Source organism: Epinephelus lanceolatus, chromosome 12, assembly GCF_041903045.1.
Source record: "Epinephelus lanceolatus isolate andai-2023 chromosome 12, ASM4190304v1, whole genome shotgun sequence".
Classification (NCBI taxonomy): domain Eukaryota; kingdom Metazoa; phylum Chordata; class Actinopteri; order Perciformes; family Serranidae; genus Epinephelus; species Epinephelus lanceolatus.
In genome coordinates this window covers 1,422,287-1,435,368 of record NC_135745.1, presented here as the reverse complement: position 1 = coordinate 1,435,368, position 13,082 = coordinate 1,422,287, and the positions used below count along the sequence as shown (strand labels likewise).

At 43.0% G+C, this 13,082-nt stretch overlaps 1 protein-coding gene across 1 annotated transcript in view; it reads right to left on the bottom strand.

The window, feature by feature from the left end:
- The window catches only part of LOC117271561 (voltage-gated inwardly rectifying potassium channel KCNH6-like), a 414,055-nt gene that overhangs the window by 251,936 nt on the left and 149,037 nt on the right, over positions 1 to 13,082 (bottom strand). Inside the window, exon 5 of the mRNA XM_078172846.1 lies at positions 4,140 to 4,312. Within this exon, the coding sequence (XP_078028972.1) occupies positions 4,140 to 4,312 (173 nt within the window). The remainder of the gene's footprint in view (positions 1 to 4,139; positions 4,313 to 13,082) is intronic.

Here is a 13,082-nt window from a genome sequence, read left to right as displayed (position 1 = left end):
AGAAAAAAACATTTCATCATTGCTAGCACCCCTGTGAAGGTTACCTTTCAAATTCAGGATTGATTTTAAGGTTCTTAAATTTGTGTTTAATGCCATACATGGGCTGACATCCCTGTACATTGCTGAACTCCTCTGCCCTGCTCCAACTCTAGGCTTGACAATTTCTTTTAACTGGCTCACGATCAAGGCTAGTGGGTAAGAGAGATCAGACCTTTGCAGTAGCTGCTCCAAAGCTATGAAATAGCCTTCAGCTTTCAATCAAAAGTTCTCTCTCTACTGACATTTTTAAGACAAATCTCAAGATATACACATTTTTAGCTTTCTAATTTCTACTGCCATTTACTGGTGATATTATTATTTTAAGTGCTATATGTGTGCCATTCACTTTAACTTGTACAGCACATTAGTCAACTCTGGTTGTTTTTAAACATGCTATATGAATAAAATTGATTTGATTTGATTTAAAGCTACATAGCTTTCATTTCTGGCCTTTCAATTCTTCACATACACACAAACTAAAACTGACAATAGAGAAAACTGAAGGGGATGTGACCTAGAAGTAATATCATGACAACTCCCTGTGTACTCCTTCTTCAGTTTTATTTGCCTTTTTTCCCTAAACAGAATGGGCCTCTCTGTAAGATTTTTTGGAAGTTGCCATTCACATTTTTAGAATCTGCAGAAACTGATGAGGAGGTAGATTTCAATCTGAGAGAGTGCCAAATTACAAGTTTGTTTCAAATCTGTTCATTGATTGTCTGAGGAAGCTCGCCAAATTTCAGGTTGATAGAACTTTGATGAAAATGTTTTATAGTGCTTTCATCGACTCAGTTATTTCCTTCTCCATCATTTGTTGGTATGGAAACCTTGGTAGCAAGGACAAGAACTACCTTGTATGGGTAGCTTCTAAAATACCTGGCGTGAAATTCAATAGCCTGGATGACAGTTTTAACAAACAGGTGCTTAAGAAAGCGAAATCCATTCGTATGAATGATACTCATCCTCTTAGCCAAGAGTATAAGCTGCTTTCCTCTGGCCTGCGCTTAACTGTCCCCTGGCCACTAAAAACAGTGATAAGTTCTCCTTTGTGTCTACCTCCATCCGGGCTCTAAATGCCACGGATAGGAGGAGGTAGTTGTTGCTATATGTTTATGTACAGTACAGGCCAAAAGTTTGGACACACCTTCTCATTCAATGCGTTTTCTGTATTTTCATGACTATTTACATTGTAGATTCTCACTGAAGGCATCAAAACTATGAACGAACACATGTGGAGTTATGTACTTAACAAAAAAAGGTGAAATAACTGAAAACATGTTTTATATTCTAGTTTCTTCAAAATAGCCACCCTTTGCTCTGATTACTGCTTTGCACACTCTTGGCATTCTCTCCATGAGCTTCAAGAGGTAGTCACCTGAAATGGTTTCCACTTCACAGGTGTGCCTTATCCGGGTTAATTAGTGGAATTTCTTGCTTTATCAATGGGGTTGGGACCATCAGTTGTGTTGTGCAGAAGTCAGGTTAATACACAGCCGACAGCCCTATTGGACAACTGTTAAAATTCATATTATGGCAAGAACCAATCAGCTAACTAAAGAAAAACGAGTGGCCATCATTACTTTAAGAAATGAAGGTCAGTCAGTCCGGAAAATTGCAAAAACTTTAAATGTGTCCCCAAGTGGAGTCGCAAAAACCATCAAGCGCTACAACAAAACTGGCACACATGAGGACCGACCCAGGAAAGGAAGACCAAGAGTCACCTCTGCTTCTGAGGATAAGTTCATCCGAGTCACCAGCCTCAGAAATCGCAAGTTAACAGCAGCTCAGATCAGAGACCAGATGAATGCCACACAGAGTTCTAGCAGCAGACCCATCTCTAGAACAACTGTTAAGAGGAGACTGCGCGAATCAGGCCTTCATGGTCAAACAGCTGCTAGGAAACCACTGCTAAGGAGAGGCAACAAGCAGAAGAGATTTGTTTGGGCCAAGAAACACAAGGAATGGACATTAGACCAGTGGAAATCTGTGCTTTGGTCTGATGAGTCCAAATTTGAGATCTTTGGTTCCAACCGCCGTGTCTTTGTGAGACGCAGAAAAGGTGAACGGATGGATTCCACATGCCTGGTTCCCACTGTGAAGCATGGAGGAGGAGGTGTGATGGTGTGGGGGTGTTTTGCTGGTGACACTGTTGGGGATTTATTCAAAATTGAAGGCACACTGAACCAGCATGGCTACCACAGCATCCTGCAGCGACATGCCATCCCATCCGGTTTGCGTTTAGTTGGACGATCATTTATTTTTCAACAGGACAATGACCCCAAACACACCTCCAGGCTGTGTAAGGGCTTTGGGCTTTGACCAAGAAGGAGAGTGATGGAGTGCTGCGGCAGATGACCTGGCCTCCACAGTCACCGGACCTGAACCCAATCGAGATGGTTTGGGGTGAGCTGGACTGCAGAGTGAAGGCAAAGGGGCCAACAAGTGCTAAACACCTCTGGGAACTCCTTCAAGACTGTTGGAAAACCATTTCAGGTGACTACCTCTTGAAGCTCATGGAGAGAATGCCAAGAGTGTGCAAAGCAGTAATCAGAGCAAAGGGTGGCTATTTTGAAAAAACTATAATATAAAACATGTTTTCAGTTATTTCACCTTTTTTTGTTAAGTACATAACTCCACATGTGTTCATTCATAGTTTTGATGCCTTCAGTGAGAATCTACAATGTAAATAGTCATGAAAATACAGAAAACGCATTGAATGAGAAGGTGTGTCCAAACTTTTGGCCTGTACTGTATATGCATCTGTGCTTGTTCAACCTATTTTTATTTATTTATTTATTATTATAATTATTATTAGTACCTGTCATGCTTTGAACAACGTACATTTGGCTTACCTGTTGTATTTTGCTGCTCATGCCTGTGTGTTTTATGTTTTATGGCCTTTTTTAATGTGACTTGTGTGATTATGTCATCGTCTGCTGCAAACCAAATCGCCCTTTAAGGCAAGTGAAGTGAATAAGCTTACATTTATCTTGTGCTTATGTTTCCGAGGTATATACAGTTTTGAGGAGGACAGTTTAGATGGTATGTTCAGATGTAGTTTTTTTGCAACATGTCTTTATTTAAAGTGTGCTGCTGGGGTTAAAGTTCTTCAGCACAGCGCCAGATTTCCGGCGTGGCGAAGTTTCTGTCCGGCACGGGCAGAAGTGCTCTGCAGTGCGAGCATGTCACTCGCATTTGCCCCTAAAAATATATATATATATGTGCGAACCAGGAAAATGATTTAGGCACACAGTGTACAAGTAAACACAACCTACTGTTCACCATAATCAGCATCGGACTTTTTTTCATCCATAACCGATCAAATAAATGTATTTTAAAACTCGCTCCTGTGGCTCTGTTACAGCCATCTCCCTCCCTGCCTGCAGTCCCCACTGCACTGGGCTTTGTAACAATGTCCTGCCTACAGCCCCCTCTGATTGGTTACACGGCACAAGTGATAGCCAATCAACACTGACGCCTGTGCATGCTTTCACATCATGTCACATGGAGACACAGAGCACAGAGTGGGAGATGCTCCGGTGAGACAGCAGACAGAAACGAAAGCTGCAATAAAAATCCTCTATGCTGAAGTTTTAAAGTCACCACACACATTATATGATCCATTTCAATCATGACATGCTTGCCCAGAGGCGAAATTTTGACATAACTGCCTGTTTAATTCACATCAAGCGCGATACAATTTTGCAAACAGCCTAAATGATTTAGTTTCTAAAAATAAATAGCACCAAGGCAAAAAAGAGATGTAGGAGCTATAAGTCAAAAAGTCTGGTAACCACTGAAAGCTTAATCTTTATTTATAAACCCATTATGCTATAATAGTTTAATCTGAAAAGTAACTACTAAAGCTATAATCTTTTTGTTAGTTTTGATAATAAACATGTTCCTTTGCAACACATACATTTCTATTTCTTCATTTTGTGACCGCAACACCAAGCCCCCCACTTCGGAAAAGATTTCAGATTTGAGGCACAAAAATCTTCCGTGCTCCACATTTCAGGCACAAATTTTTTCTTGCTTTAACCCCTGGTGCTGCACACATTAGGGGGATTGTACTGGATTAAATGGAGTGTTATTCTCACCTGTACAGCTGTGTCTCAGCTGCAGCCTCTTTTCCCAGTAACTCTGCTGATTTTTGATGGCGTCCACTGAGGAGGAATGTTTTAACGTCCCACAGCTGCCATCTAACCTGCTGGAAGGATGGGTGCTTTGGAAAGGACAGTCATCTTCTTCACGGCCTCTTCCTCTATCCTCTCTCCTAGACATAATGAACATTTGTAAGTTGGATGTCAGACCTCAGTTCTTTTGACACTAAAAGGAGGTGCGGTGCACAAAACAGTACCAAGAGTGTATTCAGGTCACACACACAAACACAACTGTACTCCAGACAGAAATGTTCCTTCTAACATAACTGGCTGATCAGGCAACATAAAACTCAGTGACAACTCCTGTACAAATCTTTTTCCTGCCCTCTAATTGGATGATCAGTTGTAACAAAGTCTGTTAAGACATCCCTTGCTTTGTTTTTGTCATGTCTGTCTTTCTAATGAAGCTCAGCGTAAGTTCAGTTAGGAAGACTTTGTACTCATCCTATCAGGATGCTACTTCAAAATCTTAAATCTGCTCTCTCTTCTGCTGCTGTCAGTCATCATTTTAGGCAGAACTGTCGCATTGGCAATCGTTCACTTTACCGTTGTCTTTTCAGTCTCTCATTGCTAGTAGCAAGCCGATGTGCGATTCCTCAGCAGAGGCGGAATTTTGTCTTACCTATCACATCCTCCAATTCAGGCAATCTCGCCTGATATCAGCCAGTATTGTCAACATGTAACTGTATCCATCTTCACTCAACTCTAGCTCAGTGATGTGTACGGATTCAAGACATGGGCCCAAGCTACACGTAACATGATCTGCTTCTTTGGAACACTTTGCACATGTACAACCGGATTGCCACGTGCAGTCCCTGACTATTTGGCCAAGCTCTCCATGCACACCTTGCTTCAGTCCCTGGATATGCCTCAGCCTCTGCCTTGTAAGCATCCTCATCAAGGCAGGCCTTCTCATGCAGCTGACCTCCACTTTCAAATAGCACTCCATTCTGCCTCCAGCATCTCAACAACCCCGGTGCACCCAGATCCCGCACGGCAAGAGAGCCGGCGGTTCAAACCATCCGATCAAACAGCCCTCCTCACTGTTTAAGTTAAGTGTATCACATATGACTTGTCGACTAATCGATTCAGTGCTGTAGACAAACATTATCACTGCATCATTAATGTTAAGTGATTTAATTCATTCTCTTGTCAGCCCTTCTTTCAAAGGGAAAACAATTACCGTAATACTTATAATAGCAGCAGGCCTTAATTATCTGCTTCACAATACTATTTGCTCATTTCAAGCAAAGCAAGTTGTTCCCTCTCGTCTTTATTCATTAAATAAATAAATAAATTCATGTGTGTATCATGCCATTATGTTCTATGGTGTTGGTTTTATAGGTGACCACCATAGTATATACTATTATCTAGTACTAACACCTAAAAATGCACTCATTTACAGTACTTGTATTAACTCACTTTTCTCTCCTTTTAGGAAAGGCAGAGGAGTTTGCATGTGTGCTGCTCATCGGGGGTAGTTCTTTATATCTGCTTACATTTTACATTCTTACATTTGCAGAGAAACAGCAAACAGTTAAGTGCAACACACACTGCTGCCATACACCGTGCGTCAAAACGCCCGCCTCCATTATATTCCATGAACAAACCCACACCAGCGCCGGCCGACGTGCCGTGCCGCTCTGCTTCAGCCCACTGCTCTATTTCCAGCACGGCCGGCACTGCGAGAAAAGCCTTTTATGTACGTCTCAGCTGTAGGTTTCATTTGCAGCTTTCAAAGGGGTATCTGGATGCTTAACGTTTCAAAGTTTTTCAAATTTTTAATAAGACGATTTTGATAAGAAACTCACTCGTGAAATCCAAGTTGTTCTTGCCTCAACTTCCTGTTCTTCCATTACTAGCAGTTGGCAACCACTGGCAACTAGTGTAGGTACAGCCACCTAGCGGGCTGGGGTGGGAAATACACTTTAGTGTCGATGGTGCCAATGTGTGTTGGGGGACGGCACTTGATGGCCACAGCGCCGCGCCGGCAGCAGTGTGTGTTGCACTTAAGTGTCTATATGAATAAGTAATCAAATAAATGTTTTTAAATGGATAAATATTTAAAAAAATTGACTGTTGAAAATAAAATAAAATTAAAGATAAATATATAAATAAATAATATAACATGGACAATAACTGATAATATATGTGTATAGTTAAAGCTGAATGTTGAGTTCACGTTCAAGTGAGTCAAGGACAAAGGGACGCTGGGTGCTGTAAGTCCTCTATGCTAATTGAGATCGTAATACTGGTATTTACAGATCAACTTCTAATTGAATCAATATTACCAATTGTTCAGCCCTTCCAGGATCGCTCTGTGATTGGGCTACAATGAACTTTGTTTTGACTAATCTGTTAAAAACTTTGGGTTGCCTTTGGGCTCAAAACCTGCTATAAATAAATTTGCCTTGCCTTTCCTAGACAGGTTTTGAGGAGTAAATTTGAAAATAAATAAATAAAAAACAACAACGATAGTGTGATAATTACAATGATAGTAACAACGATAATAATAACATTGCTAATGATTACAATAATAACAAAAAAACAATTCGGTAACACTACATAATATGGCCTGCGTCCTTAGTGTGTAGGCTACCTCCTGTTCACTTACCACTTACTTTACCCCAACTTCCACAGACGTACAGTGTAACTCCCGCTCACTTCCCGCACGTATTTCCCCGTGTCTTACAGTATAACTAGGCTGCTTCTTAGAGTGTACCTCCCATTTACTTACCACCTACTTTACCCCAACTTCCACAGACGTACAGTATAACTCCCGCTCACTTCCTGCACCTATTTCCCCGTGTTTGACAGTATAACTAGGCTGCGTCTTAGAGCGTACCTCCCATTCACTTATGTCCAACTTTGCCCAGACTTCCAGTGTAGCTCCTGGTCATTTCCCACCTACTTTCTCCAGTCTTACAGCATAACTCATGGCCACTTACCATATAATTGGCGGAACTTAAGGTGTAACTTCTGAATCATTTTAAGTGTATTGAATGAAATAGTCTACTGTCCAATATAAACAAATGCTTTTGCTCTTTGCTCATGGCAGTTGTGAGTCATTTTTTTGTAAGTGTCAGCAGGCAAGCTTCAGTCATATTCCAGGGATTTATTATGTTTTGTCTTATAGCCTACTTAATTGTATGATTTGGAATAAGAATATGTTGAGAAATGAATACATATTATGTAAACTGGCTCATAACAGGCCGGCTGGTATACAAAGCAAACTTACCTCTCTCAAATGCACATCTGTGGAAGTCTTGTATTGTCATCCCAGGACGAAACACAACAATACAGTAATGTAAAAATATACATATATTTTTAAATGCACACTAATGAGTCATTCAGAGAGTAATAAAATGTTTTTTATTATTAAATTGCACAGAAACCACATGACAGGTGCTATTCTCTTATCCATAGTCTGTAAGTACAGTAATGTAATTAGTGTGTAAGTAGAAACTATTTTCCCTGGAAATACAGACTAACACTGGGGAACCAGGGTGCATTATGAAGTTTGCACTGTTCTCCCCTCCTTAGTGTGTTAGTAGAAACTACTTTCCTTGGAAGTGCAGACTAACACTGGGGAACTGGGCTGGATTATGAAGTTTGCACTGTTCTCCCCTCCTTAGTGTGTAAATAGAAACTACTTTCCGTGGAAGTACAGACTAACACTGGGGAACCGGGCTGAATTATTAAGTTTGCACTGTTCTCCCCTCCTTAGTGTGTAAGTAGAAACTACTTTCCTTGGAAGTACAGACTAAAACTGGGGAACCGGGCTGGATTATGAAGTTTGCACTGTTCTCTCCTCCTTAGTCTATAGCTTAGCACTCAGATGTTAACCCTTTAAACACAGTTAGTTCAATGCTTCACAAGTTAACAATATTACCAGAAAATAATACAAAGATTAATCAAAGTGTCCCTGACAAAAAATAACAGAGTTCCACTGGTTGTCTTATTCAAGTTCAAGTTCAGTTTTGTTCCTTCTGTTATGAACTGTAACTATCATATATGATATGATATATCTAGATTGCTATTGTTATTCTGTATGTTTGTTTTTACTGTGTATATAATTGTGTCCTGTGTGAGGACCCCAGGAAGAATAGCCATTATTCCCACAATGGAGTGATGGCTAATGGGGATCCTAATAAATAAACAAATAAACAAACTGTTCAGTTTAGTTTTAATGCTTTATTGTGACAAATGCCCTTTTAAAGTCAGAAGTCAAGTGGAAAAGGTCGTCATGATACTACTACCACACTGGAGTGTGACGCTCAAGTAATGGAGATGGAAGAATGGATTGGCTCCTGCGGATAAAAGGTGATCTTGATCAAACTCCTTGGGTCAAGGCAGAGATCAGGTTCATGGGTGGCTCGCCATCTCTCTCGTCAGCTAGAATCTCAAATCCATGTGTAATTTTCCATAGGATCTCAAAAACCTCACCTATGTAGAAACAGAGCTATTACTATTTTGCATCGTACTCGTACTCGTCGTCCTCGGCTTATCTGGGTCGGGGTCGCGGGGGCAGCAGCCTCAGCAAAGAAGCCCAGACAGTCCTCTCCCTAGCCACTACCATCAGCTCTTCCGAGGGAACCCCAAGACGTTCCCAGGCCAGCCGGGTGATGTAATACCTCCAGCGTGTCCTGGGGCGGCCCCGAGGTCTCCTCCCGGTTGGACATGCCCCAAACACCTCCCAAGGGAGGTGTCCGGAAGGCATCCTTACTAGATGCCCGAACCACCTCCACTGGCTCCTCTCGATGTGGAGGAGCAGCGGCTCTACTCCGAGTCCCTCCCAGATGTCTGAGCTCCTCACCCTATCTCTAAGGCTGAGCCCAGCCACCCTGCAGAGGAAACTCATTTTGGCCGCTTGTACTCACGATCTTATTCTTTCGGTCACTACCCAGAGCTTGTGACCATAGGTGAGGGTTGGAACGTAGATTGACCGGTAAATCGACAGCTTTGCTTTCTGGCTAAGCTCCCTCTTCACCACAACAGACTGGTTAAGCGCCTGCATCACTGCTGACGCTGCCCCAATCCGCCTGTCAATCTCCCGCTCCATCCTACCCTTACTCGTGAACAAAATCCCGAGATACTTAAACTCCTCCACCTGAGGCAGGACCTCCCCCCCGACCTGGAGTGGGAATCCACCCTTTTCCGGCTGAGGACCATGGCCTCAGACTTGGAGATGCTGATTCTCATCCCAGCCGCTTCACACTCGGCTGTGAACCATCCCAGCAAGAGCCGGAGGTCACTGTTCGATGGGGCTAGGAGGACCACGTCATCCACAAAAAGCAGAGACGAGATCCTCCTGTCACCGAACCTGACACCCTCCACCACTCGGCTACGCCTATAAATTCTGTCCATGAAAGTTATGAACAGAACCAGTGACAAAGGGCAGCCCTGGCAGAGTCCAACTCTCACCGGGAACAGGTCCGACTTACTGCTGGCCATGCAAACAGACTCGCGCTCCTTCGGTACAGGCACTGGATGGCCCTTAGCAAGGGGCCACCAACCCCATACTCCCGGAGCACCCCCCATAGGATGCCCCTGGGGACACAGTCGTCAGCCTTCTCCAAATCCACAAAACGCATGTGGACTGGTTGGGCGATCTCCCATGCCCCCTCCAGCACCCTGGTGAGGGTAAAGAGCTCGTCCATGGTTCCGCGTCCGGGACGATAACCACATTGCTCCTCCTCAATCTGAGGTTCAACTGTCGACCGGACCCTCTTCTCCAGCACCCTGGAGTAGACCTTACCGGGTAGGCTGAGGAGTGTGATCCCCCTGTAATTGTAACACACCCTCTGATCCCCTTTCTTGAAGACGGGGACCACTACCCCGGTCTGCCACTCCAGAGGCACTGCCCTCGATGTCCACACAATGTTGAAGAGGCGTGTCAGCCAGGACAGCCTGACAGCATCCAGATCCTTGAGATATCCAGGGCGACTCCACCCCCGGGGCTCTGCCGCCGTGGAGTTGTTTCACTACCTCGGCAACTTCTGCCCCAGAAATTGGATGACCTGCCACCGAGACCCCTGGCTCTGTTTCCTCACTGGAATACGTGTTGGTGGGATTGAGGAGCTCCTCAAAGTATTCCTTCCACCGCCCGACAATGTCCCCAGTTGACATCAGCAGCTCCCTGCCCCCACTGTAAACAGTGTGAGCAAGTTGCCGCCTTCCCCCCTGAGGCGCCGGACGGTTTGCCAGAACCTCTTTGGAGCCAATATTTTGCACTATTTTGCATCATCAACTTCAATTGTTTTATGGCTATAATCAATATCACATAAATACATCACAGTAACACAAAGTGAGCAGATGAATAACTTTTAACTGTACAGTTTTTCTCAGCATGGAATACTTTACCCTGTCTTTACATTTTACATCATGAATTATTAGCCTTTTAATCCATAACATGTAATTATTAAGCATATTAATCAATTACAAATAATACGCATTTCCTTTTGAACTACAAAGTTAATGTTTTTAACCATTTGATTAACATTTTTTAACTTAACTATAATTAACAAAATCATGTATGCTATTAACACACATATTTCGAAACTGTAGGCTACACCAGTAGACACACTGTGTTACGCTTGACTGTTCATCGTTAATAACATCCATAACCAACTGTAATGGTGCAAATGTATACAGTACACTACTAACACAAATACAAACGGCAACGACCTCGAGACAAAACAACTGTAGCACTTTACAGTTACGAGTAAGTTAGTGTGGTATCGAGGAAAGCACACACTTTACATGGCAGGCGCCGATTTCATCTGCAGCCAGGCTAACATCGCTAGCTGCATTAGCATTAACTCACCAAGACGTTGATAAATGCAGTAAAACCCCCATCGCACAGGTCCTCGATTCCTCCCTCACGTCTCCTGCGAGTATCTCGTAGTGTTAGCTTCATGTTTACATCAACATTTCTCACCGTAGATATTGTGTAATTTCACTCGTTTCTTGTCTGCTCGTGTCATTCCTGCGCTATGAGTACAAGCACCTCCCTGAGAGGTGGGACTTTCTACCTTTAACCAATGGGAAGTGTGCACCTCCCTGTTTGACCAATGACAGCTGATCTAAGCAGAGTGACTGTGAGTGACACCTTGTTTGATCAATAAGAATATGCCAGAGCGATGTAGGTAGATTGACAGGTAAAAACTAACAAACAAACAAACATTCAAGCAACTTGAAGACAACTGAGGGATGATACAGAAATATTGTAAGAAATAAACTCTACTTACAGAGAAAGTATACTGTAAACATATATGTATATACAGTACAGGCCAAAAGTTTGGACACACCTTCTCATTCAATGCGTTTTCTTTATTTTCATGACTATTTACATTGTAGATTCTCACTGAAGGCATCAAAACTATGAATGAACACATGTGGAGTTATGTACTTAACAAAAAAAGGTGAAATAACTGAAAACATGTTTTATATTCTAGTTTCTTCAAAATAGCCACCCTTTGCTCTGATTACTGCTTTGCACACTCTTGGCATTCTCTCCATGAGCTTCAAGAGGTAGTCACCTGAAATGGTTTTCCAACAGTCTTGAAGGAGTTCCCAGAGGTGTTTAGCACTTGTTGGCCCCTTTGCCTTCACTCTGCGGTCCAGCTCACCCCAAACCATCTCGATTGGGTTCAGGTCCGGTGACTGTGGAGGCCAGGTCATCTGCCGCAGCACTCCATCACTCTCCTTCTTGGTCAAATAGCCCTTACACAGCCTGGAGGTGTGTTTGGGGTCATTGTCCTGTTGAAAAATAAATGATCGTCCAACTAAACGCAAACCGGGTGGGATGGCATGTCGCTGCAGGATGCTGTGGTAGCCATGCTGGTTCAGTGTGCCTTCAATTTTGAATAAATCCCCAACAGTGTCACCAGCAAAACACCCCCACACCATCACACCTCCTCCTCCATGCTTCACAGTGGGAACCAGGCATGTGGAATCCATCCGTTCACCTTTTCTGCATCTCACAAAGACACGGCGGTTGGAACCAAAGATCTCAAATTTGGACTCATCAGACCAAAGCACAGATTTCCACTGGTCTAATGTCCATTCCTTGTGTTTCTTGGCCCAAACAAATCTCTTCTGCTTGTTGCCTCTCCTTAGCAGTGGGTTCCTAGCAGCTATTTGACCATGAAGGCCTGATTGGCGCAGTCTCCTCTTAACAGTTGTTGTAGAGATGGGTCTGCTGCTAGAACTCTGTGTGGCATTCATCTGGTCTCTGATCTGAGCTGCTGTTAACTTGCGATTTCTGAGGCTGGTGACTCGGATGAACTTATCCTCAGAAGCAGAGGTGACTCTTGGTCTTCCTTTCCTGGGTCGGTCCTCATGTGTGCCAGTTTTGTTGTAGCGCTTGATGGTTTTTGCGACTCCACTTGGGGACACATTTAAAGTTTTTGCAATTTTCCGGACTGACTGACCTTCATTTCTTAAAGTAATGATGGCCACTTGTTTTTCTTTAGTTAGCTGATTGGTTCTTGCCATAATATGAATTTTAACAGTTGTCCAATAGGGCTGTCGGCTGTGTATTAACCTGACTTCTGCACAACACAACTGATGGTCCCAACCCCATTGATAAAGCAAGAAATTCCACTAATTAACCCTGATAAGGCACACCTGTGAAGTGGAAACCATTTCAGGTGACTACCTCTTGAAGCTCATGGAGAGAATGCCAAGAGTGTGCAAAGCAGTAATCAGAGCAAAGGGTGGCTATTTTGAAGAAACTAGAATATAAAACATGTTTTCAGTTATTTCACCTTTTTTTGTTAAGTACATAACTCCACATGTGTTCATTCATAGTTTTGATGCCTTCAGTGAGAATCTACAATGTAAATAGTCATGAAAATACAGAAAACGCATTGAATG